Below are 25,130 nucleotides of genomic sequence, written 5' to 3' on the forward strand. Positions count from 1 at the left end.
AATCAATGGATGGCAAAAGGCAGTGGGGATTTTGGACCACAAAAAGTAGTCTTCGGAGTAAACCTTGAAAGCACATTTCAATATTGTGCATACATTGATTCGAAGACAACCTTCTAGGAATTTAGAACTTTCTGGCAAGGAACAAAGTGGTACAGGGCACTGGGTCTGAACCAAACCCCGAGGCAGAAAATTTGAAGTGGGTGGGAGGTTGTGTCTTTCACATTGTGCTGAACTATAACTCCCATCTTCCCTGACTGTTGGTCATGAAGGCTGAAGGACCACAGGTTCCTCACTCCTAATGTAAATGAAACCGATGTTCTCTTCCACAATACCTATTTATTTCAATATCTTGGGCTTCTACAAGAACCTCCCTTCAGACTGAACCTGTGATGGATCAGGTCTGTCTCTGCCCCTTAGTGGTACCAAAATGCCACCAGAGACTGCAGCCTCACATTGGTGTATAAAAGGCCTGCCTCCAGGTCTGTGTTTCCCAACCTTGGGTCTTCAGGTGTTTTCAGACTACAACTCCCATCATCCCTAGTTATAGCAAGACCAGTGGTCAGGAATGATGGGAATTGTAGTCTGAAAACAGCTGGAGACCCAAGGTTGGGAAACACTGCTCTAGAGGAAGCCAATAACCTTAGGTTACCCCAATCAGGCCCACATCCTGGATTCAGCAGAATGCAATTTACCTCACTTAGGGGAGCTGAAATCCAACCATAAAATGCCCCCCAAACCCCCTGTATACCAAATTCACAAACTCCAATAATTACTCAAGACAAATAGTGTAGAAAATGAAAACCATTGTACAGTACAATTCTCAGATATACAAATACTTATGACACAACTGATTCTTCTAAAAGTCACCCACAGCAGAATACCTTCAATGTACCCACAAGCTGGAAAACACAGGTTTCAGAGAGAGAGATTGAACAGGGCAAGGGGTTGGGGCGGAACAAACTTTAGAAATGGCACAAGTCATTTTCCCACATTCTCCCACACCACAAACAAAGTCTAAACGTGTTTCTTCAGTTGATGCTAATAGTAGCTCCCCTCATCTTTGGCATGCAAGGAGGGGCAGCTCCAGAGGGCTTCTTCCTCAGGCAGTTTGCCCTGACTGAGACGGCTCCCTGGTTTCTTTGCAAAATTCATACTTCCACGTCCCTTGTGCTGTTAATTCCCCCCCCCCCCCAAATTCTGCTCCCCGAGGAAGGATGGGGACTGACTGGCTGTAGGTACAGCAAACATTCCACATTGTTTTAGACAATAATTGAGTCCACCATCTTGACAAGACAGAAATGGAGGCAACGGAATAGGGAGCATTGGGCCCAAGCTTAGTGCCACTATAACCTAGTGCTGTCCGGATAATTTGGACTGTGACTCTCATCAGCCAAGCTCAACATGTAAGGAGACTGAGGAACACACCATTGTTCCTCCCATTGAGCTGGCCCAAGAAACTTTAGTAGGGGAAGCAGGAAATCCAAATAGCCTCTACAACACAGACATTATGCCTCTGAATACCAGTTTAATGGAAACCACAAGTGGGGAGTGTTGTTGCACTCATGTCCAGATTTGTGTGTTTCTCCCAAGTTGGCCCCTGTGAGAACAGGATGCTGGAGTAGTTGGGCCACTGGCCTGATCCAGCAGACACTTCTTATGTTCTTACCACATACTATCAATGTGTGCATGTGTCTTTGTTGAACATCCCCAGAGATGTTTCGCTGTACAAGGCTTAACTGAAAGCCCATCTGCTGCAATGAGGTTTGTACAGGAGAACTTCCCAGTGAATTATGCCCCCATGAGTTGGATTTATCATCTCAATTTCTGCCGCCCTTAATGGCACCTGGAGCCAGACATTGAAGCAGCCGCTGTCACCTGTTTATTGGTAGGGCTGCCTCTATACCAGAAAGAGGCAGGGCACAGAAAACCAGTGAGGACCACAAAAAAGGTTGATTGGTGCACTAGATCAAAGGCCAGTGGTAGCTTTTCTCACCACTCTTCATGAGAAGCCCTCTGTTGCATTTTCTTCTACATCCCAGCAGTCTTTGGCTGGCTGAGGTTAAAAGGACCATCCTGTCCTAGTTGCTTTCGGACACCCTCCCAAAGTAATGAGCGATTGGTACGTGGCGAGATTCCAAAACCAAGGAACATTCAACAGAATTCTCCAGGCTAGGTATCCAAAAATCAACATAACTGCAGGGGGGAGTGAGGAATGACAACAAAACATTTCCAAGAGCTGGGGGCAAAGTGCAGTTTGAAAGATAAAAAAGTACAGTCCTCACAGATTAATTCGCTGAGTACCATTGCCCTGCTTTAGGGCTTTCTGCATTGTTTCTCAGTCTGTATAAATTACAGGAACGGAGCAATTTTGCACCATTTCTCCCATTTTGCATAGTTATTCTGCATTTCTGATTGTCATGGACAGGAGGAGGAGCTGAGCGGAGTCCATCTCCCATCTCTGGAAACCTTAATTTAGACTCCTCTCGGGCTTCTGAGATTTCAGCAGGCATTGCCCACAGACTTTCAAGCACATATTAGAAGAAGAAGAAGAAGAAGAAGAGTTTGGATTTGATATCCCGCCTTTCACTCCCTTTAAGGAGTCTCAAAGCGGCTAACATTCTCCTTTCCCTTCCTCCCCCACAACAAACACTCTGTGAGGTGAGTGGGGCTGAGAGACTTCAAAGAAGTGTGACTGGCCCAAGGTCACCCAGCAGCTGCATGTGGAGGAGCGGAGACGCGAACCCGGTTCCCCAGATTACGTGTCTATCGCTCTTAACCCATATGGTTCTCGGGAAGCTAAATGGCTGCACCCATAGCTACACACTGCGGGTTTCCAGCTCTCCAATGTAAGAGGAGGCATGCACCCAGCCCCACCCAGTGGTGTGAGGAACCTTTGGCCCACCAGACGTTGCTGAACAGCAACTCCTAGCAGCCCTAGCCGGCCCACCCAAGAGGCAAGGTGAGGCAACTGCCTCAGGTGGCAGATCCCAATATCAATCTTTACTCCCCTCGCCCTTGTTCCTGATGTAAATCTTCATTGATCCCTTCTTCCATGGTGGGGAGGGGAGTGAGCCATTTTGTGGTTCGTCTTAGGTGCCAAAATATCTTGGGCCAGCACTGTCTAGCAGGCCTGGCCAATGGTCAGGGATGATGGGAGTTGTCGTTCAGCAATTTCTGGAGGGCCACAGGTTCCCCTACACGTTACATATTGGTTCTATGGGGCGATTTAACCTCTCTCCTCTGAAACAACATGCCAACTTAGCTTCTCTTTTTCCCTTTTCACCCACTGCCTCAGAACAGGAAGCCACAACAACCACCAGGGCATAAAATGTGGCCTATACAAAAAGAGAGTTCAAAACATGGTGTTATTTCTGAGGAGGAGGGAAGCACTCCAAAATTATTCTCTCTCTTAATTAAGATGTTCAACTGTTCTCAGTTTGCCAAGCTGTCCAAGCCAAGAAATGAAGTTGGTTTGAGTTCCTCACCTGCTTCTTCTGGAATCTTCTTGAGAGGGCAAAGGGGTGGGAAGGAGGCTCTCGCCACTAGGCAACATTGTTTTCTTCTTCCTCCCCAGACCCACAATTCCACCCCCCCCCCAGTTTACTCTGTTGTAAGGACGCAGGTGCCCCTGGCCCCGATCCAAAGGTCAAGGAAGCACATTCCCTTTTTACCACTGTCATTAAATGACCAATAACAGAAAACACACCACCGTTTTTATGCGACACCCATGCGTTGCCCTCATTTTTTACAACACACGATCTCATGGTTCTCCCCTCCCCACCTCATGTCAGTACCCTTAAGTTTGTTTTTTGAAAAATGTACCTTTAAAAAAAAAGTAGCATTCCACCTCTTAGTTCTTTAGCCCAGTCAGTGGTCTGACCCTCTTTGTCTCGTATTCGAAGGGAGAGGAGGAGGGGGCAGAAGAGCAGCCCCTTTTTCCTGTATGTCAGGCACGTCCAACTCCTAAGAGACTGCGATCTACTCCCAGTATAAAAAAACTGGCAGTGATCTACCCATTGTCATTGCCAAGAGTTGTTGAGCTTTTTGTGGAGAGGATTGCCCACGGTTTTTGAGCTTTTTTTGGGGGGGAGGATGCACCAGAGTTGTTGAGCTTTAGGGGGGATCGATCAGGAGCACCCCGGCGATCGTCCTGTTTTACATTCCTGCTGTATGTCAAATGACAGTTGGCCTGGGTTGCCCAAACTGCATGACAGGAGATTGTCACAAACAAAGTGCTTTCGCCCAACTGCCAGGACAAGAAGGAGCGGCCTACTAGGCCTCAAGAGGGCTGTGCTAAGGCCTTAGTGAATCCCGCTCATCTTGCATGCATTAATAGTTCGTTCATTTGTGTCCTGAGCTGCCTAAATATCAAAAATAGGATTCAGTGGTGACAGGGGTCCTCACGCAAAGTCCTTGGGGCGAGAAACCGACTCGGCTAGGCCTAGGTACTCCAGGTTCTCCGCCGTCGGCGTAGTGGCAAAGCTGTTGGTGGCAGGAGTGGCAGAGCCGGCAAAGAATTCTGCTGGGTTGCTCTTGGGAGTCTCCTGGTTCCAGTAATATAGATTGTCAAAGGCCTGAGGCAAAGGGCCGGCCAGAGGGAGGTTGCAGGGTGTCAGGTACTCTGGGTTTTCCACCACGTTGCTGAAGCTGCTGCTGTTATGGAAGGCGTTCTTTGGTTCCTTGATGAGCCCGTTCTTGCCCAAGTGACCCTTTGGCTTTTCTAGGGTGGATCCTGGAGGTCGAAGGCCTTTGCTGGATGGAAGGCTGTTTTCTGGCTGGTTCACATACTCTGCAGAGATAAGAAAAATGCAAAACAAATGGCCGAAACCAGGACGCAGTGACTTCCACCAACCTTCCACCCAAACTAACAGCAAACATGGCTTTTCGAGTCCTCAAATAAGACGCCACACTTGCTACTGGCAATCCACAGCCACAGGGGCTGGAAGCTTGTTTTTGAAACAAAACAAAACCACACCAAAACACTTTTCAAGATTCCCCAATTGAAATTTTTGCAAGTACATACATAATGAACAAGGCACATACCTGGAACCATACTGCAGGACACAGGTGAATTGTAGTTCTTAGCTTCTGGGCTCTCGTTTTCATTAATCGAGGCACCAGTGGGATCTTCGCAGTAGCGCTGCAGAGTGCTTCCTGTATAGTCCCCTTCGAGCAAGTCAGGGATGACAGCTCCTGGCTCTTCCAAGAGAGGCGGGCCCAAATAGGGGTACTGAGCTGCTTGCTCGGGTTCATCCTCATCCATTGGAGTCTCTGTGGTACTCTGGAAAGTGGAAAAAGCAGGTGTGCGCTTCAGCATTGCCTATGAACCACACATGCCAAGGAGAAACCTGATGGCCGAGGGTAAGTGTAAGCTGAGAGTTCAGGCTTAGGGACCATTTTGCAGCCCTGGCCAGCAGGGAAGGAGATTTGAGATTCTGGGGATGGGGTGGCTAATCTTTCTTGGCTGAACTGCCACACTCAGGGTTCACAAGCCCTCTGATTTTGCCCCCCCCCCAAAAAAAAAGCTAGGTGGTCTTGCTGGGCGGTATAAGGTAAAAGGTAAAGGACCCCTGGATGGTTAAGTCCAGTCAAAGGCGAAGATGGGGTTGCAGTGCTCATCTCACTTTCAGGTGAAGGGAGCCGGTGTTTGTCCACAGACAGCTTTCCGGGTCATGTGGCCAGCATGACTAAACTGTTTCTGGCACAACGGAACACTGTGACGGAAACCAGAGCGCACAAAACCGTCGTTTACCTTCCCGCCAGAGCGGTACCTATTTATCTACTTGCACTTTGATGTGCTTTCAAACTGCTAGGTTGGCAGATGCGGGGACAGAGAAACAGGAGCTCACCCCGTCACGGGGATTCGAACCGCCAACCTTCTGATCGGCAAACCCAAGAGGCTCAGTGGTTTAGACCACAGCACCACCCACTGTGTATACAGCCTGTAGGCTATGGGCTGGTCACCACCTCTCTTTTGCAAACGTAATGAAATATTCCATACATGAGTTTCCAGCACATGCGCTTTACAGGAGAGAAGGGCATGCCCACTGGGAAGTCCAGCCTGAGCAGGATACAAACTGGCTTTGTCTATTATCACCATAAACTGATAATAGCCACATGCTTACCCTGGTTGAGGGGATCCTAGAGCGATAGTCTGCAGATGCCTCACCATTGAAAAAGCCCTGGTGGGGTACCAAGTACTCTTCGGCATCCACCAGATCTTGCATGTCTTCTTCCTCTAGCAAAGTGCGGTAGAAAGTGCTGTCTATGGGGCTGGCAAGACCCATTTTATCATCGTTCTGCCAAGGAGGAACAACCAGAGATATTAATGTGCATGCATGTTCTAATAGACAGCAATAAGTATTTGTGGCTTTGAGAATTCCACGGCTCCTGCAGTAGGAGTGGGCTTAGGGTTCATCAAAGTAGTCCATATAGCATCTTCTCCATAATTCTTACAACAACCTTGTACAGTAGGTTAGTGGACACCTCAGTCAGTAAAGCATGACACTCTTAATTGTCGGGGTTGGGGATTCAAGCCCCACAATTGGCAAAAGATCCCAGCATTGCAGGAGGTTGGACCAGATGATCCTCATAGTCCCTTTCAACTCTACAATTCCATCATTCTAACTCTAGAGGACTCAAACAAGTGAGCCACACCATATGCTACAAGGGGGCAAAGAACGCCATACATAAACAGCCATTTGTTAAGCTGGCTTGGGAGTAAAGTTCCCTCCCCCAGATCAATCTGATCCCAGGCATGAAAGAGACTCTAATTCACCCAGGCCAGGTTAAAACAGGAGTCAGACAGTATGTGTTCAGAACCCTCAAAATGACTGTAGCAGCAGCAGCTATCAGGCTCAGCAATCACAGACACCATCAACTGACCCCTGCCCCACCACACACATACAAACAAGCCACATTGCAACCAACTGAACACAACCAACCAAGTTCTGGACCCCCTAACCCAGGCATCCCCAAACTCAGCCCTCCAGATGTTTTGGGACTACAATTCCCATCATCCCTGACCACTGGTCCTGTTAGCTAGGGATGATGGGAGTTGTAGTCCCAAAACATTTGGAGGGCCGAGTTTGGGGATGCCTGCCCTAACCCCGTGTGTGTGTGTGTGTGGTGTGTGTGTGCGCGTGCATGTGCGTGTGTACACACAAAGGATCTATCACTAGGCAATAGAATCAAATAACAACACCACTCCCATTTTTCTCCCTCCCTCTTCCCCCCATTGAACTTTTCTCTGCTTATTTGTCCATTTTGTAACACAAGAAAATCTTTCATAAAAGCTAATTTAACACAGTGGAGAAAAATCCCCTTTGAAGACAGCCTAGGTCTTGGCAGGATGAAAGAGGCTTTCCCTGCCACCACTCCTGGCTCACCTGGATGACCACGAAACGCTGCGGATCCCTGGCCATCCGCGTGAATTCAGTGACCAGTTCTCGGAACTTGGGCCTGCATTCTGAGTCGATCATCCAACCTGTGTGGCAAGCACAGTCAGCACTTAGAATGAATTAGTTCGGTTTAATCAAGTTCACTGAATTACTTAAAAATTACCTAAGCTATCCCTGAAGGTAGCTCCCATAATTGACAGGTAAACTGAATGTGCATTAAGTTCATTTGGGGCTAGCACTCTGAATGATTTCTAGTTCATCTTCATTATCTTATATGTGTACTTTTCTTTACTCTTTGGACGCTTTGGGCCTTTAAGATTAAACACCACAATTGTTGGGGGAAATAAATTAAACCATTCACATTTGACTTGTGTGTTTGGGTATTTTCTTAAGTGTATTTTATACTTCGGCACAGAAGCTTGTAATATTATGAATGCTGAAAAACAAACATGCCAAGGATCCATTGGGTGAAGTTGAATTGAACTGGCTACTGAAGACGAACCGAACTAGTTCATTTTGTCACGGGACAAAGGGGAACTGGAACCAGCTCCTTTGTGAAATGAACTTTTAAGTTCAATACAAACGTTTAGCCAAAAGGTTCAAACTCCAGAAAATACAAGTTCAAAGATGCAGAACTTCTTAGGAGGCACCATCAAGATCCTCCAAGAAAAAGGTATAGCTCAACTTGCTGGCATTCCACTTTCCTTTAAGGCAACGGTTCTCAACCTGTGGGTCCCCAGATGCTGTTGGGCTACAAATCCCATCATCCCTGAGCTCTGCCCTTGCTAGCTAGGGGTAATGGGAGTTATAGTTCAACAACATCTGGGGACCCACAGGTTGAGAAGGGCTGCTTTAAGGGCTATGGGGTGCCAACGACAACAAAGGCTACAGTAACCAAGGGCCTTGCCCCCCCTTGCCCCTATATTTCATTGCAACCCTTTTTCCTTTCATGCAAGACCTCTAGCTTCTTACATTTCACCATGATCATGTAGACATCAATGGTGCAGATGGGAGGCTGTGGTAACCTCTCTCCTTTCTCCAGCAGGTCAGGGATCTCTCGGGCGGGGATTCCATCATACGGCTTGGCTCCAAAAGTCATCAGCTCCCACACAGTCACACCTGGAGAGACAGGCAAGGGGGTCCCGTCAAGCGCCAGCCGGCATCTCGCCGCAGGAACGAACAGGAGGGTCCCCACGAGCCCCCACTTACCATAGCTCCACACGTCGCTTTGGTGTGTGAAACGCCTGCGCAAGATGGACTCCAGGGCCATCCATTTGATAGGTACCTGGGCAAGGCAAATGGCACAAAGTTGACCACTGTGGCATCAAACCATCCCGCTTGTGGGCTGGTTCCAAGCAGCAGCTGTGTGTGTGTGGGGGGGGCAGGAGAACAGGCTTATGGGCCTAGTTCTTAGGGAGCTAGTCAATCCGCGCCTGGGCCGTACCACCACAAGAGGGCAAGCCTAGGCACACAGGATGGAATCCTCCTTCACAGAGAACATGCTCCCTGTACAGTGGTACCTCAGGTTAAGTACTTAATTCATTCCGGAAGTCCGTACTTAACCTGAAACTGTTCTTAACCTGAAGCACCACTTTAGCTAATGGGGCCTCCTGCTGCCGCCGCACCGCCGGAGCACGATTTCTGTTCTCATCCTGAAGCAAAGTTCTTAACCTGAAGCACTATTTCTGGGTTAGCAGAGCCGGTAACCTGAAGTGTATGTAACCTGAAGCATATGTAACCCAAGGTACCACTGTATATAGAAAGCAAGCATGCCAAGCTAAGAGGTAGGCCACAGACCTTTTCTCCAAGAGGCTTATTTTCTAGAGAGAGGGAGAACTGTTTTGCCTTCAGACTCATTCGATCACGTGGGCCCTCACATGCACTTCGAAGTGTTGCAGCTCAGACACAGGCTCACTACCTCTGCTGTTGTGTATAAGAACCAGGTCTGATACAGTACAGTGGTACAGCTTCTGCTTTACATGCAAAACCTTAAGCACTGCCACCTCCAAGCAGGACTGGGCGAGACCGCCCTGAAAACCGCGAGAGTCATTGCCTGTCCATGTAGACTGGGGTTAGCCAACATGGTACCCCCTCTCATTTTCCTACTCATATTGAAATACTGCTCCTCAATGAGGCCAAACTTAGATTCACAAAATGTTTAGTGGTATGCATACCCCCCAGAAAAAAAGCACTATCAGGTCCCATCAGCTCCAACCAGCAAGAGATGTTGAGTCTTTGTCCAACATCATCTGGAGGGTGACACATTGGTTACCTCTGGTGTAAACAATACCAAGCTACATGGGCCAACTGTCTTGAGTTGGTATAAGGCACTTTCCCATTTACTGCCTAGTGGTTAGAGTGCTGGGAGACCAGGGTGCAAATCCTCACTCATCCATCCAGCTCACTGGGTGCCCTTAGGCCAGTCGCTCACTCTCTGCCTGACCTACCTCACAGGGTTGTTGTGAGGATAAAAATGGGCAGAAGGAGAGAACCACATACGCCACCTTGAACTCCTTGGAGGAAAGGTGGGATAGGTAAAGGGACCCCTGACCATTAGGTCCAGTCGTGACCGACTCTGGGGTTGCGGTGCTTATCTCGCTTTATTGGCCGGGGGGTGGGGTGTACAGCTTCCGGGTCATGTGGCCAGCATGACTAAGCCGCTTCTGGCGAACCAGAGCAGCGCACAGAAATGCCGTTTACCTTCCCGCCGAAGCGGTACCTATTTATCTACTTGCACTTTGACGTGCTTTCGAACTGCTAGGTTGGCAGGAGCAGGGACCGAGCAACAGGAGCTCACCCCGTCGTGGGGATTCGAACCGCCGACCTTCTGATCGGCAAGTCCTAGGGTCTGTGGTTTAACCCACAGCGCCACCCGCGTCAAAAGGTGGGATAGAATTGTAATAAATAAATTTGCCCGGAGGAGACAAAACCAAGTGTCAGTGCACTTCTCCTACTACTCAAATGATATGCAAATGCACCCATCTCTAAACAATTCTGATCAACCTTTAGGGTGCTACTCAGTCTTAAAGGGAGGTGCACCCTGGACTTGCTCCATAATTGTGTTCTCTGACCAACCTTCCCTCCGTCGGCATGATATTCTGTCTCATCGATGTCCAGCAGCCGAGCCAAACCAAAATCTGTGATCTTCACGTGGTTTGGGCTCTTCACCAGGACGTTCCGGGCAGCTAAGTCCCGGTGGACCAGACGGACATCCTCCAGGTAGTTCATACCCTGAGAGAGAAGGAAGAAATGCTGGTAACTATCCCCTTAAAGTGGAGCCAAGGGGAACTGTTTCTAGAGCTCTTAAAAACACATAGGTGCAATAACAGATGCCACGCACCCTCAGTCTCAACTGCAGAAGTGGAGAAAATAATTAACATTAATTTCTAATTTCTGTGGCATCAATACAAACTTGCTAAACTTGCTTGGAGAAGGGAAAGGGGGTTCTTGCAGTGCTCTCCTACCCTCCATGCCTGACTCAACTGGTTTATTCCTTTTCAGCAGCTTACAAAACAAAAAATATGCTTGAAAATACGAAGATGCTTTATACTAAACCAGGCAACCGTTCCCTGTAGCTCAGTACTATCCGAAAACAGCTTTCTAATGTCTCAGACAGAAGTTATACTGTACTCAGTCCTGCTGTCATTCCTCTAACTCACGGGTGTCAAACACAAGGCCCGCGGGCCGAATCCAGCCCGCCAGACCTCATCATGTGGCCCGTGTAGCTGCCAGCCCGCTTCCCCCTGCGAGGCGGCGCGCTGTGGGCGGGGATGGGGGGCTGGAAGGCGGACGGATGGGGGGCTGGAAGGCGGACGGTGGAGAAAGCGAAGGCGCTCCCTTCCCGCGCCGTTACTCGGCCGGCCTGAGAGAAAATTTCTGAGGTGGCGGCGGCCTTCGTCCAGGGTCGGGGGGCCATAGCGGGACTTTGCCCTCCCGGCGGCCTGGAGCATCTGGAGCTGGGGCGGCTGTGGGACCTGCCGGGCAGCGGCGGCGGAATCGCCGCCACTTCTTCTCCTTCTCCTCCTCCTTCGTCTTGCTCGCCGTTGCCGCCGCTCTCGTCTTGCTCGAGGCAGGCCTGGAGCCGGGACAACCCGGGCTTCGAGCCCGAGGAGGATGCGGGCGAAGCGGCCAGGGCAGCTGGCGGGAGCGTGGCGGCGGGGGCCATGCTGCAGATGGGCGTGGTGGAGTGGGGTGCCTTCGCCCTCAGAGCCCGACGCCCGGGAGGGCCTGCCGAGAGCGGGAGGCAGCAGAGGTGCAGGCGGCGCGGCGAAAAGGAGGAAGGTGGGGGGGGGGAGGCAGGCCAGCGGCCTTGCTCCGCCGGAGGCGCCCCGCCGCTGCCGCCGCGTTTCCCTCACGAGGAGACGGGCAAGGAGGTCGCTGAGCAGCCGCCGCCGCCTCGCCTGGGCCAAAGGGATGGCGCACCGCCTGCGAGGTGAGTCACCGCCCGGCCGGGCCCTTCTGTCGCTCTTCCCGGCTCGCATCTCTCCTGTTTCACCTTATTACTCGCGAGTCTTCTGCTCTGAAGACAGATGCAAGTAATCCGTTCAGCTCCTCTGCAACCTCCTTTCCCACCTTTAGCACACTTTTGATTCCCTTGTTGGCCAAAGGCTCTACCACAGACATGTCCAAAGTCCATTTCGGGGGCCTAATCCGGCCCCTTCGGCAGTTTATGGGGTAAAATCCTCAAAAAACCCCTCAACAACTTCAACCCTAAAAAAAAAAGCTTAACAATTTCAATCCTAAAAAAAGCGCAACAACTTTGGTTGGCCCTCACGGCCCTTCACTTCATCAAATCTGGCCCTCCTTGAAAAATGTTTGGGCACCCCTGCTCTAACTGGAGATATCAGGGATTGAAGCAGGGGTCTTTTGCAAGCACAGCACACATTCAACCATTAAGTTATGTTGGATTATACACTTCACATCTCTACAAATGTCAGTGCTTTGGGAGTGGCAGTGGGGGTATGTGTGGATGGATTTGCAGGCAATAAGCCTAAATATAAGTGGTTTGCTAAAAGCTGGGATCAGGGCTAGGAACTTGCTGCAAATTTAAAACGCAAGAGAGAGACTAGATGCACATATTCTGTGTTTCCTCCCAAGTGCACTCGATTCAGCGAGGCACTTGTATTTGTGAAGGAGGAAGAATTTCAGCAAGTTACATCACCCAATCTTCCATTTTAATACCACAGGGTGGTGGGACAAGTGTCACCTGCTGAAGTCCTCCCTTTGGGGTGGTTCATATAAGCACAGGAAAGCCTGTTCTGTAATGAGCCCATCAACATCACCAGCCACGATCCCTCACAATGCAGCTCTCTTCAGTTACTACCTCCGTCGTGACCCTATTTTCTTTGATTGTCGGTTTGTGATTCTACAACCCCCACCTTTAAAGAGGAGAAAGCTGGGGGAGGATAAAGCAAAGAAAACTGAACGTGGGCAAAGAGAGGAGATGGGTCCTGAAAGGGGCAGAATACAACTGGCTATGCAAAGTCGCATGCCAGACGGACAATCACCATGAAGCCCCGCCCCCTGCACTGAAGCTCCGCCTACCTTTGCTATCTGCACACACCAATTGAGGAGGTCCTGGGATCCAATGCGGTCCTTGTTCTCCCTCACGTAGTCCAGCAGGCAGCCGTAGGGCATGAGCTGAGTAACCAGCTGCACCGTGGAGGTGAGGCAGATTCCCAGCAGCCGCGATACGTAAGGGCTGCCCACCCCAGCCATGACATAAGCCTCCTGGGGAGGAAAGGTGGGTGTTAGAGGTCTCCTTTCAGAAGAGAAACAGTGATGGAGGATCAGGAAGAAGAACTCGCACAGGCCAGACTTCAAGGGGAGATTTCTATCCTTCTGGGGGTGAGGGAGCAGTGTGAGTTTGCTAACCCAGGTTAGAGGGAAGACATCCAGGAGGGGTTGTCAATCCACTCCCACTAGACCCCAGGAATTGCTGAATTCAGCCACGGCAAACAAAACACGGGTGACAACAACAGGGAACCCAGATGCTGTGTAAGTTGCTTGTAACTCTGGCCAACAAAAAGTGTTTATAGACTGTTTTGAGTCTGTGGCATTCCCAGGATAATGAGAATTGGTGGAGGGCACGTTGCACCCAGTAAGAGCAGAAAAGATCCGTGAGGAAGCACAGCAAATAGAGAAACCGCAACATATTTGGCTCGGCTTTGAGAAGATGCTGAGAGGAGATGTGCTTATGTGTCCTGCGTGACAATTAAGTCAACTGGAGGGATTTCGGTGACATTTTAACCCAGGGAAATCCTGAGCATATAGGAAGGGTGGAGTTATTTTATTAGAGGTCTATTTCTCAGCTCCAAACTGACATAAAGGTCTGGCTGCACTGCTTTAAAGAAGAGACCCACAATTTTTGCTTTCAAGCCTTATTCACCATCATCTTACTGCCCCACCCCTCCTACACCATTTTTGACAGTATCTCTCTATTGCAGGGTTGGCAAAGGTGGTCCCTCCAGTTGTTGTTTTGATTCCAGGTCCCATCATCCCTGACCCTTTGGCCATGCTGGCTGGGGCTGATGGGAGTTGCAGTCCAACAACATCTGGAGGACCACAAGTTCCCCATCCTTGTTCTGGACAATAAGCCCCATGGATTCCACACTGGCATCTGGCACACGGAGACAATATCAGGGGTAGTATGTGATCTTCATACAGCAGGAGTGAAGAATCTGTGGCCCTCCAGATGCTTTTGAACTACAACTTTGGAAGGTGCTGCATATTCTCCTCCTCTGTTTCTCCTGGTTTTGCTTTGCTCTGCTGGGATCTTTTGAACCTGTTGACCCAATGCAGTGAACTGGTAGCTATCAATTTATCTTCAACTTGATGCTCATGTGCTATGCAGTTAGAACAGCAACTGCAGCTATGGCACTTAGCCTGCTTTTCAATTAGGTGGGCTGGAGGAAGTACCAAGAGGATGTTAGAGCAAGTGAGAAAGCGCCGTCCGTTTCCAGAAACTGTGAGAAGATTCTCAAAGATTCTCAGAAGCATTGAGGTGCAAGATTGCCTAGTCTACAGCAGCTATAAATAGCGGTGGAGCACTTATCTGTGGACATGTGTGATTCCTACAGAGGAGAGACTGCTGAGCTGACTGCAGGCAACATGTACAACTGAAGTTTGCCTTACTATCTGCATTGTAGCAAAGTTGCAAATAAGTCTTCTACCATGAAGATTGGTGTTGCCGTTCAAGTAAACAATGCTTGACTGAGCCTTACAGCTTCCATGTGTTTTATATTGCCATTGGCCGCGCACAACTTGATCCTTTCAACAAGGAGCTGTGCAATCGTCACTCTGCCTTCCAAGGGAGCTAGCATACATGCAAGGAAATGTTGCCGGGCCACCCTCAAGATTTATGGTTGGAGGTGGTAAAATCTTCAGAGGAGGCAAGGTTTGGGCTGGTCATCATTATTAATGTGTGTGCGTGTGTGCGTGTGTACACACACAGGCGCGCGCACACACACACACACACACACACACACACACACAGACTGTTTCATTCTTATTCAAATTGCTGTTATCGTTTTATTCCCGTTGCACCACCTCGACTGTTTTTGTTCTTTTAGTCATAGTGCCTTGCCTCGCTGAGCTGCTTGGATGGATTTCCCCCCACTTTCTTGTGCCGTTATTTAGGTTTACAGTACAAGTGGTGCATCAGGAAACAGTGTAATTATTCTCAGTTAAAATCTTGAGCCTCAGGGTGCTTGTCCCTGGTTCAGCTTTAGCCACTGGGCTGCAAATCCAAACCCGGATTAAGAGGGGTCACTGTGCCTTCCTCACTCACATCCAAAATCTCCTTGTTGGCTTTGGGCGAGGTGTTTTCCCGCAAGACTTTGATGGCCACCGGGATCTTCACACTCTCGCCATCTGGAATCCAAATTCCCTGCATTGATGGTTAAGAGAAAGAGAGCAAAATGAATAAATGCATCGGGTTTTGTTTTTTAAGATGATGATGATGATGATTACAGGAATATGGGAAGGAGACTGCCTACTAGACACTTCAGAAACACTGCGCTAAAACTCCCAAGTGAAAGATGTGGCCTAGTGTGGCAACGCAGAGTGCCGTGCCTCTCTTCACGCGGGACTTCGTGGTGTGCCAGAGGTATTTGCACACAGCAGCAGCCCAGACAGAACTCTTAAGTTAAATTGCAGTGGCCCTGCTAGCTGACAAAGGAATCACATTTCCTCCCCAGTACCAACTTAATGGCTGCTGGGAAGATGCGATCACCACCTAGAACGGGAACATTTCGTTGAAAAGAGACACTTGGATCCTGAGTGAACGAGGAACAGGATTCAAGGCTTGGTAGTTCAAACTGAGTCTCTGAAAAGGTTTCCAAAGGTCCTCAAGCTGTTGGGTTCCCAGCCAAGGGCTTTCCTGCGCCACCATCTGCCCACGCAACAAATCTAATCCAGCGCTCCTCACCTTGTACACTGTTCCAAAAGCACCTGACCCCAACACCTTGACTTTTTTCAGTTCCGTCTCCTTGAGAATACGCATCTGTGCCTGGTTCGGCAGGGCTCCGCTGGGCGTCAATGGCTCCACCAACTAACAGCGTCAAAGCAAGTGAGGAGGGGTGCAGAGAGAGGGGGATCAGTAGGGGATGAACTAGAGGAGCTTTGAGGTCCCTTCCAACTCTATGGTTCCACTGCCCCCTAGTCAGTCTCACGTACAAGCATGTAATAAAATTATTTGGAGGGACACTGAGAAGAATGAGAACAAAACAGCGCTGGGGACTTCCTGTGAAGATTATTCTCGCTGCAAGAAGCCAAGTTACAGGGAACAAGGTAGAGGGCCTTCTCGGTAGTGGCACCCGCCCTGTGGAACACCCTCCCACCAGATGTCAAAGAGAAAAACAACTACCAGACTTTTAGAAGACATCTGAAGGCAGCCCTGTTTAGGGAAGCTTTTAATGTTTAATAGATTATTGTATTTTAATATTTTAATATTCTGTTGGAACCCGCCGAGAGTGGCTGGGGAAACCCAGCCAGATGGGCGGGGTATAAATAATAAATTGTTGTTATTATTATTATTATTATTCAGCAGCAGCGGGGAGTTCCCTTTCAGACTTATACATGCATAACAGGGAAGCAATTGTATTATCTGACTTTCTGTCAGCTGTCTGCAGAAGTTCAGAAGCAGAGCATGAAGATGAAGGCCTCCTGAAACGTCTGGCAACATTTCATATTCAGAGATCTACTGCCCCTATACATGGAGGTTCCATTGAGCATGGAACGTACAGGGAGGCAATTCCCCACATGGGGAAATAAAGCAGCGCTTCCAAAAAGGCTGCTAAAATTCAGAAGTGCCATGCCAAATCTCCCATGAGCTCTGCTGCAGGCTCTCCTCACAACCCCACCTCGGGGGGAAAGAGGTTACAGCCGCCAAACCCTACCTCTGTCTCTTGCAGGAGACGCCGCAGAGTGTGCTTCCGCTCTTGCTGCTTCCGACGCTTGATGCAAATGATGATGATGGACAAGAGAACCAGGACGAGCGCAGCACCCACCACCCCAGCTGTAATGGACGTAGCCTGGCTGGAAGAGGACAGAGAGAAAAGGGGGGAAGCCTGAAGCAGGGTAGCCAACTTCGCCTGCAACTTTCAGGGGATGCGAACGGGCAGGCAGGCAGGCAGAGAAGCTGCGCCAGGCAGGGCTTAACCAAGCAGAGAAAGTGAGGAGGATGAGTTGCCAAGAGAGGAACTTTTTAGGGGGTTTCAAGTGCCAATTAGAGACCTGCCCAATTCCTCAGGCCTTTGAGTGAACCGTGGGATACTCAAGGAAAGTCAGCAGTCTCTCCTGATGTTATGGCGAATTTTCATCCCTCATGGTTTTTATTTATATTTCAACAACAATGGATTCTCCGTATGCCGCAGCCACAATAACCCGATTCTGGTGGGAACTAGCCGGAGTGGATATTTTTTCACAGGCACACGAAGGTGTGGGAATCAGCCCTACCAGAGAAACTGAAATATAAACTGAGAGCCTCTAGAGGTCAAAAAAGTAAGGACAAATTTCTTCCTGTTTGGTGTGATCTTATTGTTTATGTTAACAATGCATAACATAAGCAATCTCCTCCTTCCACTAGCCCCCCATGGCCTATAAACGGCTGTGGATGATAGAGGAATACAGGTAGAGCTCCACAAACTAAAGTTTGCTGGAAGTGCAGCTCAGCCCCCGGGAAAACAAGGGCTATCCATTGTACTGGTGTTTTTATTTTTTACAGACTAGTTATAATTCTTATTATACCAAAAGTCTGGAATGTATTGGTGATGTCTGTAGCCCCCCTCTTTGCCTTGGCTTAGACATTTCATGCCTGTTTTCTGTGATGAATTTTGTTTTGTGCTTGGTTTGGCATTTTAATAACTAAAACAAATAAAGCAAAAACACCCACCGACTCATATACTGCTTAATAATCATAGTTTCAAAACACAGTGGTTCCTGTTGCTTTTTCTGTTGCATAAGGTTCTAATGTACTGTGATTCTAACCTACTCTGAGATTCTTTTAATAATGAGGAGCTAGAATTTGTTTTTTAATAATGCGTTCAAAGGATTTATCTCCTAGATCTTTTAGAGCTGATGCATGTTAGTGATAAAGAGCACAGGCTGTGAGCACAAACACTGTGGTTTATGTTTCAGATCAGCCACAAATTCACCAGATGGACTGAAAATTATTTCACTTTTACGAAATTATCACTGCATTTTGTTTCCCTCTGACCTCACTCTTCTCCCCCACGCAACTATGTATATTTGTCTGCCAATTTGAGACTTCACGCATCTGATGAAGTGGATTCTGGCCCTCAAAAGCAAATGGCATAATAAATGTGTCAGTCTTTAGGGTGCCACAAGTTTATTGGTTTTTACTGAATAATCTCTCTCTCTCCAGCGAATCTTTCCAAATTTGTGGCCATTTACTTTTTCTGTAGCACATTCAGCTCATCGGGATTATTTGTCCCGTCACAGGGACAGGAAAACATCCTTTCAAAAACAACCTTTTTTTGTAATTGAAAGCTGAGGTTTCTCAGAATACTGAATTCCCTGATCACACATATTCATGGCTCTTAGAATGCCCTTTGTACTTAGATTGTGCCCAGAAATCTTCCATGTTCAGTAACTTCAGTAACACACAGGTATCTGAAGAAGTGTTCATGCACACGAAAGCTTACACCAAGAACAAACTTCGTTGGTCTCTAAGGTGCTACTGGACAATTTTTTTATTATTTTTTCATATATTTCAGTAACACAATACACTTTATACTTTGTATAGGCTTGCATAACATCTTGACTTCCAACGGAAGACACATGGGATATAAATGAAAATGAGCCGAAATCTAATACCTAGGTTTCTGATCCACGGGGCAGCCGCGTTCATCCCGTATTGTACACCTGGAAAAGGAAACACCAAGTTATATCACACAACCATTTAAGAAATACCACTTCACTTGTTAAGGAGAAACAACGGGTGCCAGAACAGAATACAGCTCGCTACTTGAAAACATTTAGGCAATTTTAATTGCTTTTTCACTTTTGCATTTTTTTAACTGATTGAAACGACTGATAAATACAAAGTGTGGAGAACTAAAAGCAATCTGATTATAAAGTGTAACAAGCATAATAATGTTCAGTAGAGCAGAATGAAGGAGACGGGCAACTGAATAAAAGTTTGTTGTATGCGACAACAGCCTCACGGATGCTACTATAGCAACACCCTAGTGGTCCCGGGCCCTAAGGAAGTTAGATTGGCTTCAACCAGAGCCAGGGCCTTTTCAGCACTGGCTCCGGCCTGGTGGAACGCTCTGTCTCATGAGACCAGGGCCCTGCAGGATCTGATTTCTTTCCGCAGGGCCTGTAAGACAGAGTTGTTCCGCCTGGCCTTTGGCTTGGAGCCAATTTGATTCCCTCCCCCTCTTTCTTTTTCCTTTTCTCCTCCTGGGATGAGGCTGCATTTTAATATTTTAATGTTTCAATATTTTAATGTTGTATTTTAATCTTGTTTTTAAGTTGTATTCATTCAACTTGTTTTTATTATTGCTTGTAAGCCGCCCTGAGCCCGGCCTTGGCTGGGGAGGGCGGGGTATTAATAATAATAATAATAATAATAATAATAATAATAATAATAATAATAATAATAATTACTAGCCCAGAGATGGAAATAACCCTGACCAGAGAAGAATGGCAAACCAAGTTGATGGACTATGCTAAAATGGCAAAATTAACTGGGAAGCTTAGAAATCAAGAGGGCAAGAACTTTAAAAAAGAATGGGAAAAGTTTACAATCTATTTACAAGAACATTGTAAGCAGGTTAAAACATTAGCAGGATTTCAACCACACTTGTAAACTAACGGAAAGTATGGATAATTTGGAAGGATAAAACTTGGGACAGTATTGATATGCAGTTGTAAATATTATCATTAGGACCCATGGAAGGGATTGGTGGTGGAGGGAAGTCAGGAGATTCAGATCTTTGGATTTTGAATTGTTTTTTGTCGTATGTTTATGTTTTTAAAAAATCAAATAAAAATTATATATATAAAAAGAAGACAACTGAATAAAAGTTTGCAAGGCTTCATCAGCTTTCGGGCACATGCAGTTATCACAAACCGTGGAAGACATTTCTAGCACTGACATTTAAAGGCGGCTTTAAAAAAAAACAAAACTTTTAATTTTCGTTTGCTGACCTTGTTTCATCAAAGCCCATTTAGAGGCAGGTGGGAATGAGGACACCTTAGGCGGCAGATTTTTGGTGTCGCTCCTGGGCGGCCAAGTAAAAGGCTGACAGAAGTCAAAACGATTATGTGCTAAATTATACAGAAGGTGTGCTCTGCAGAGAGCAAACTGCTAACAGTCTTAGCATTTCTTCCTCCCCATTTCTCTTTTCCAGCAGGACCTTCTCCCCATAATCCAGAATGCGGCAGCTAGACTGGTGACTGGGAGTGGCCACCGAGACCACATAACACCGGTCCTGAAAGACCTACATTAGCTCCCAGGACTTTTCCAAGCACAAGTCAAAGTGTTGGTGCTGACCTTTAAAGCCCTAAACGATCTCAGCCCAGTATACCTGAAGGAGCTTCTCTATCGACATTGTTCTGCCCAGACACTGAGGTCCAGCTCCGAGGGCCTTCTGGCGGTTCACTGCGAGAAGTGAAGCTACAGGGAACCAGGCAGAGAGCCTTCTCGGTAGTGGCGTCCGCTCTGTGGAACGCCCTCCCATCAGATGTCAAGGAAATAAACAACTATCCGACTTTTAGAAGGCTTCTGAAGGCAGCCCTGTTCAGGGAAGCTTCTAATATTTGATGAATTATTGTATTTTAATATTTTGTTGGAAGCCGCCCAGAGTGGCTGGGGAAACCCAGCCAGAAGGGAGGGTATAAATAAAAAATTATTATTATTATTATTATTATTATTATTATTAACCATGTTGGAAACTTACGAGTGGGTGCAGTTGGTCGGGCAGATCTGACACATGCCTTCCCCATCGGGATACTTCCAGATGGGTACGAAAGAACCGTCCACCTTCACGCCACTGGGACACTGCTCCACGCAGTAGGGGCCATCTTTGTAATGGGCACAAGCCACACACTGGTCTGCGTCCTAAGGAAGGAAGAAGGACGGAAAAAGAAAAAAAGACTTTCTATAAGAACAGGGGGAGGGGAACTCCTCCCTATCAGCTGTCCTGTATGGATCTGCATTCAATATCACCCTTACAACGCAGGGCGACTCGTTGCCGACATGACCCGAGACTGACATTAAAGCCAGAAACTTTGATAGGAATCTATGGATTTGGAGTCGCTGGGTCTGGGGCTGTTGCAAAGTTGCCTCAGGTGAACTGTGCTGTTCTTGCACATTTTATTACCTAACGATGGGAAAAGTTGGGTAACTTGGATTTTGTAACATCGCAGGCGCATTGATTTCAATGGGCAAATTTAAGCACATGCTTAAGGCATGAGCCTCAAAGCTTTCAAGGAAGCTTCAAAGCTCTTCACTCTGGCTGGATCTCGCTCTGAAAAATCTAAAATAAATGACTAGTTCTGACTTTATCTTCAGTGTCTGAGGCGACAATCTCTGAATAAAGCTCACCCAGCTTTTATCTATGATGCACGAAGTCTTTGCCAGCATGTCAGCTGATATTTGCTCTCTTGCATAATGACTATGTGGGCAGTCCTTAAGAGGAGGGATGGGCGATACTTCTATTTATTGTCTGAAACCGCTTTGGCATTTGCATCGCAACACCGGTTTCAGAATTATTGAGCTGCCGATACACTGTGGCTTCCCAGCCACCGCGATGTATCAGTGGTTCAAATTGATATACGCTGTGTTTATAAATTTATCTGTTTTAGTTATTTGCTATTCAGTTTTCTGGATCTTTGTTTCTTCCTATCATTTCTATTACAAGGTTCAACTCAAATTTTTACATAATAGCATTTCGCTAACGCATTTATGGGTCACACAGCTATTAGGTTTTGTGTGTATAAAGACTGATGATTGAGTTTATTTAAGTTTTATTACCCTCGACTTTTCTCATTTTACGTTACAAAATAGAAACATCCATCAAAACATCAAGAAGGCAGAAAAACCCAGAAAAACCTGTGGTAAGAGGACCATTAATTTTTTTCTGTAAAGCCGTGACATAATTTAGCTGGAAGGAATGCAAACAAGCACACCTTTCCTGTTAATAATTTATCTCTGGTATTTCATAGCCACCTGATTTAAAAACAAGCCTGTTTGAAAACGAGCCTGAGGAATTCTCCCTTAATATTTGGATACAGGTGACGTGAGAAGACAGAACAGGTGAAACCTCCTCACTGACTTGCTCCACAGATTCAACTGCATGGATTCATAGCTGGTTTTAAAGGAAGGAGCCTGTAGCAAAGACATGGGAAGGCCATGGTCCTCCAGACTCCGACCCCCAGCAGCCTCAGCCACTGTGGCCCATGGCTGGGAATTATGGGGTTTGTAGTCCAACAACTTTGGAAAAGACACCTTGCTATATTGAGTACTGGTTTTTCCATATTTTATTCCAGCATACACTGGAATTCCTCAGAAGCTTATTTTTTGTTATGTTCTTTAGTGGGGGGGAAACCCAGAACCTTCCAGAGTGGCTTATTAGATCAGTAATTAGACAGTACCCACCCGCAAGTTCATAATCTAAAAGGCACGACACACAAGGAAAAATGAATGGGGAGGGAGGAGGGCAGAAGCCAATTCAGAACCAGTTATTTATCATTACAGTCACTGGCGCAGCCATGGGGAGCACTGGATCAATTGGCTTGGCACTATTTGAACACACATTGCCATTTGCATGCTTCCACCTTCCAGATTCCTCTCACCTCTGCTTGAGCAGTAAACCGGGAATACAAACCAATTCATCCTACGGTTTGTGCAAATCATATATGTATGTAAATTGGAGGTGAGAGAAGAAACCAGAGCAGAAAAGAAAGGGGGGCACAGGGTTTGTTTATGCAGCACCAAAGGATGGTCTGAACTTCTTGGGTGTGTTCAAGGTTATATTCAGGGACAGCTGAAGCTCTGAGGGGACCCTTAGCAAAGAGGTGTCTAGCGGGGCCCCTCCAATGTCAGAAGCCCTGGCAGGTTTGTTGGATAGTGGGAGCAAGCAGCCAGAACTACTCAGATCAGCACAGGGAGACTGGGTCCACAAGCCACCATTTTAATTTCCGACAATACCACAGCACTCCTCTGGGGCATTGTGGGAAATGTAAATGGTGGCTTCCACCCCTGATCAGTGCCAGAGGAGGAAAAATTAATGGAGGGCCAAGGCAGACCTGCCAGGACAGCAGATGCCAGTTCTGGTCATTCTTTTTGTGCACATAGGGTGACAAGAAACATCAGCAGAGGGGTGTGTGTGTTAGAGCAGATGAAAAGATACTTTATGGATAGACAACTTGATGTGGAAAGGCGAGGAAGTCAGAATAAAGCGAGGGCCTCAGCAGCCTTCAGTCCCTGCCCTTACCGATCCATTGCAGGACTCTGTCCCGTTTTGGGGCAAGCACTCGGAATGGCATGGAAGGCACCGTGTCCCGTTGACGTATTCCCGGAACTCTCTGTAGGAGAAGGAACTGCAAAGTCAGGTCAATCCAAAATTTAGGCAGCTTCCAGTTTTTCTCCTCCCAGCTTTCCTTAACTTCCTGGAATGTCATCCATCATCTGCCGGTGCCCTTCTCATCACAGTAACTTCTACTAGGGCTGCATTTTAATTGTTCTATAAAATTTGGTGGTGACAGATGGATGTTTCAAAAAAGAAGAAAAACAAGGAGGTGATATGTATGCTATTTTCACACCTCTTCCATGTACCCTGAAAGCACAGAATTTAGTCAACAACACAGAACCCAACACTAAGAAAATGTAGCTTTATATATATATAAACATAGCAAGTGTCTCTAGACCTTAATGTGGCTAAACAATGTTATTTTCTACATAGCACTCCCAGAGCCATTAAGTTGCTCCTAATCTGAATTCTGGACAGACAGGGCTCCTGGTCTGCTTTCCCCATGAGCACATACCCATCCAGAAGGCTGCAGTTTTTAACACATTCATTCCCACGCAGAAACCCAATGCAGGACATGCACTGAGTCCCCCCAGGTCCCCAGCAGTGCCCCTTGGAGCAGAGGGGGGAGCAACTCTGGTCTTCGTGTACTGTGGAGAAGAAGACATAGGAATGTATGCATTTGTTACCTGTTCTTTTGCTACCATCAAAGGCATGGAGGAAGACATAAATGACAAGTCATTTTGTTCGACTCTTGCTGGCCTCACTGTGAGCTGCCCAAGCTAACATTGCGCTGAGTAACCCTGAATTCTTATGCATTTGCTCACAAAGAGCTCATATATTGAGTCCCTAAATTCTCCTATCCGCACAGGATTTTTCATAAGCCTGGCAAAGGGGCTTACTTCCCTCCCACCCCACCCCCCAAACACCATATTGTTAAAAAGTGGCTCCCAGATTGGAAGATTTTGGGGAGGGGGTCCAATAATAGTAGTAGTAGTTGTAATAGTAGTAATAATAAATAATAATAATAATAATAATAATAATAATAATAATAATAATAATAATAATAATAATAATAATAATTTATTTATAACTCGCCCCCAGCCACTCTGGGCGGCTTCCAACAAAATATTAAAAGTACAATAAAACATCAAACATGAAAAACTTCTTAAACAGGGCTGCCTTCAGATGTCTTCTAAAAGTCGTCTGATAGCTGTTTATTTCCTTGATATCTGAAGGGAGGGCATTCCACAGGGCGGGCCCTCTGCCTGGTTCCCTGTAACCATAGGAGTTGGTGCCACACACTTACCACACTCGGGGTTGTTGTCATTCTGGAACAAGGTCTGCCGAGGGTTCTTGAAGATGGCTTCCCAAGGAACGTTCTGGATGAAGCAAAGGTTGGGGTTGTGGTGAATCAGGACCATTCCGCTGCTGATCTCTTGCAGCGAACGCAGGCCAAAGGAGGAGATGTTGAGGTTTTGCAATGTCAGAGAATAGACTCCGCTGCCAAAAGAAAAGAAAAAAACAGGCTCCCCAATCAGGAAGAAGAGAAGAAGCCCTAAAATAGCGATTTTATTTGTCTATCCCTGCCGTGCTGAAGTAGATATTGACTGGCCCAGTGAGGGACTCATTTAACAACCTCTCTTGTTTTGTTGCATTTCAAGTAATATAATTTCAGGAACTTCAGTTAGTATGAAGGGTGTAGGTTTTAAAATAAGTAAGATATTCA

At 47.2% G+C, this 25,130-nt stretch overlaps 1 protein-coding gene across 1 annotated transcript in view; it reads right to left on the bottom strand.

The window, feature by feature from the left end:
• Positions 1 to 3,696: 3,696 nt before the first annotated feature.
• ERBB2 (erb-b2 receptor tyrosine kinase 2) overlaps positions 3,697 to 25,130 on the bottom strand; it is a 54,500-nt gene continuing 33,066 nt past the window's right edge. The window contains exons 12-27 of the mRNA XM_081168641.1: positions 24,711 to 24,904; positions 23,919 to 24,051; positions 23,369 to 23,459; positions 20,831 to 20,991; positions 18,738 to 18,785; positions 16,799 to 16,937; positions 15,829 to 15,951; positions 15,190 to 15,288; positions 12,945 to 13,130; positions 10,476 to 10,631; positions 8,610 to 8,685; positions 8,373 to 8,519; positions 7,389 to 7,486; positions 6,126 to 6,299; positions 5,044 to 5,281; positions 3,697 to 4,789 (exon numbers count right to left, since the gene is read on the bottom strand). Coding sequence (XP_081024767.1) covers positions 4,401 to 4,789; positions 5,044 to 5,281; positions 6,126 to 6,299; positions 7,389 to 7,486; positions 8,373 to 8,519; positions 8,610 to 8,685; positions 10,476 to 10,631; positions 12,945 to 13,130; positions 15,190 to 15,288; positions 15,829 to 15,951; positions 16,799 to 16,937; positions 18,738 to 18,785; positions 20,831 to 20,991; positions 23,369 to 23,459; positions 23,919 to 24,051; positions 24,711 to 24,904 — 2,452 coding nt within the window. The 3' untranslated portion in view covers positions 3,697 to 4,400. The remainder of the gene's footprint in view (positions 4,790 to 5,043; positions 5,282 to 6,125; positions 6,300 to 7,388; positions 7,487 to 8,372; positions 8,520 to 8,609; positions 8,686 to 10,475; positions 10,632 to 12,944; positions 13,131 to 15,189; positions 15,289 to 15,828; positions 15,952 to 16,798; positions 16,938 to 18,737; positions 18,786 to 20,830; positions 20,992 to 23,368; positions 23,460 to 23,918; positions 24,052 to 24,710; positions 24,905 to 25,130) is intronic.

The sequence above is a fragment of the Podarcis bocagei genome, assembly GCF_964188305.1.
Source record: "Podarcis bocagei genome assembly, chromosome: 13".
In the NCBI taxonomy this organism is placed as follows: domain Eukaryota; kingdom Metazoa; phylum Chordata; class Lepidosauria; order Squamata; family Lacertidae; genus Podarcis; species Podarcis bocagei.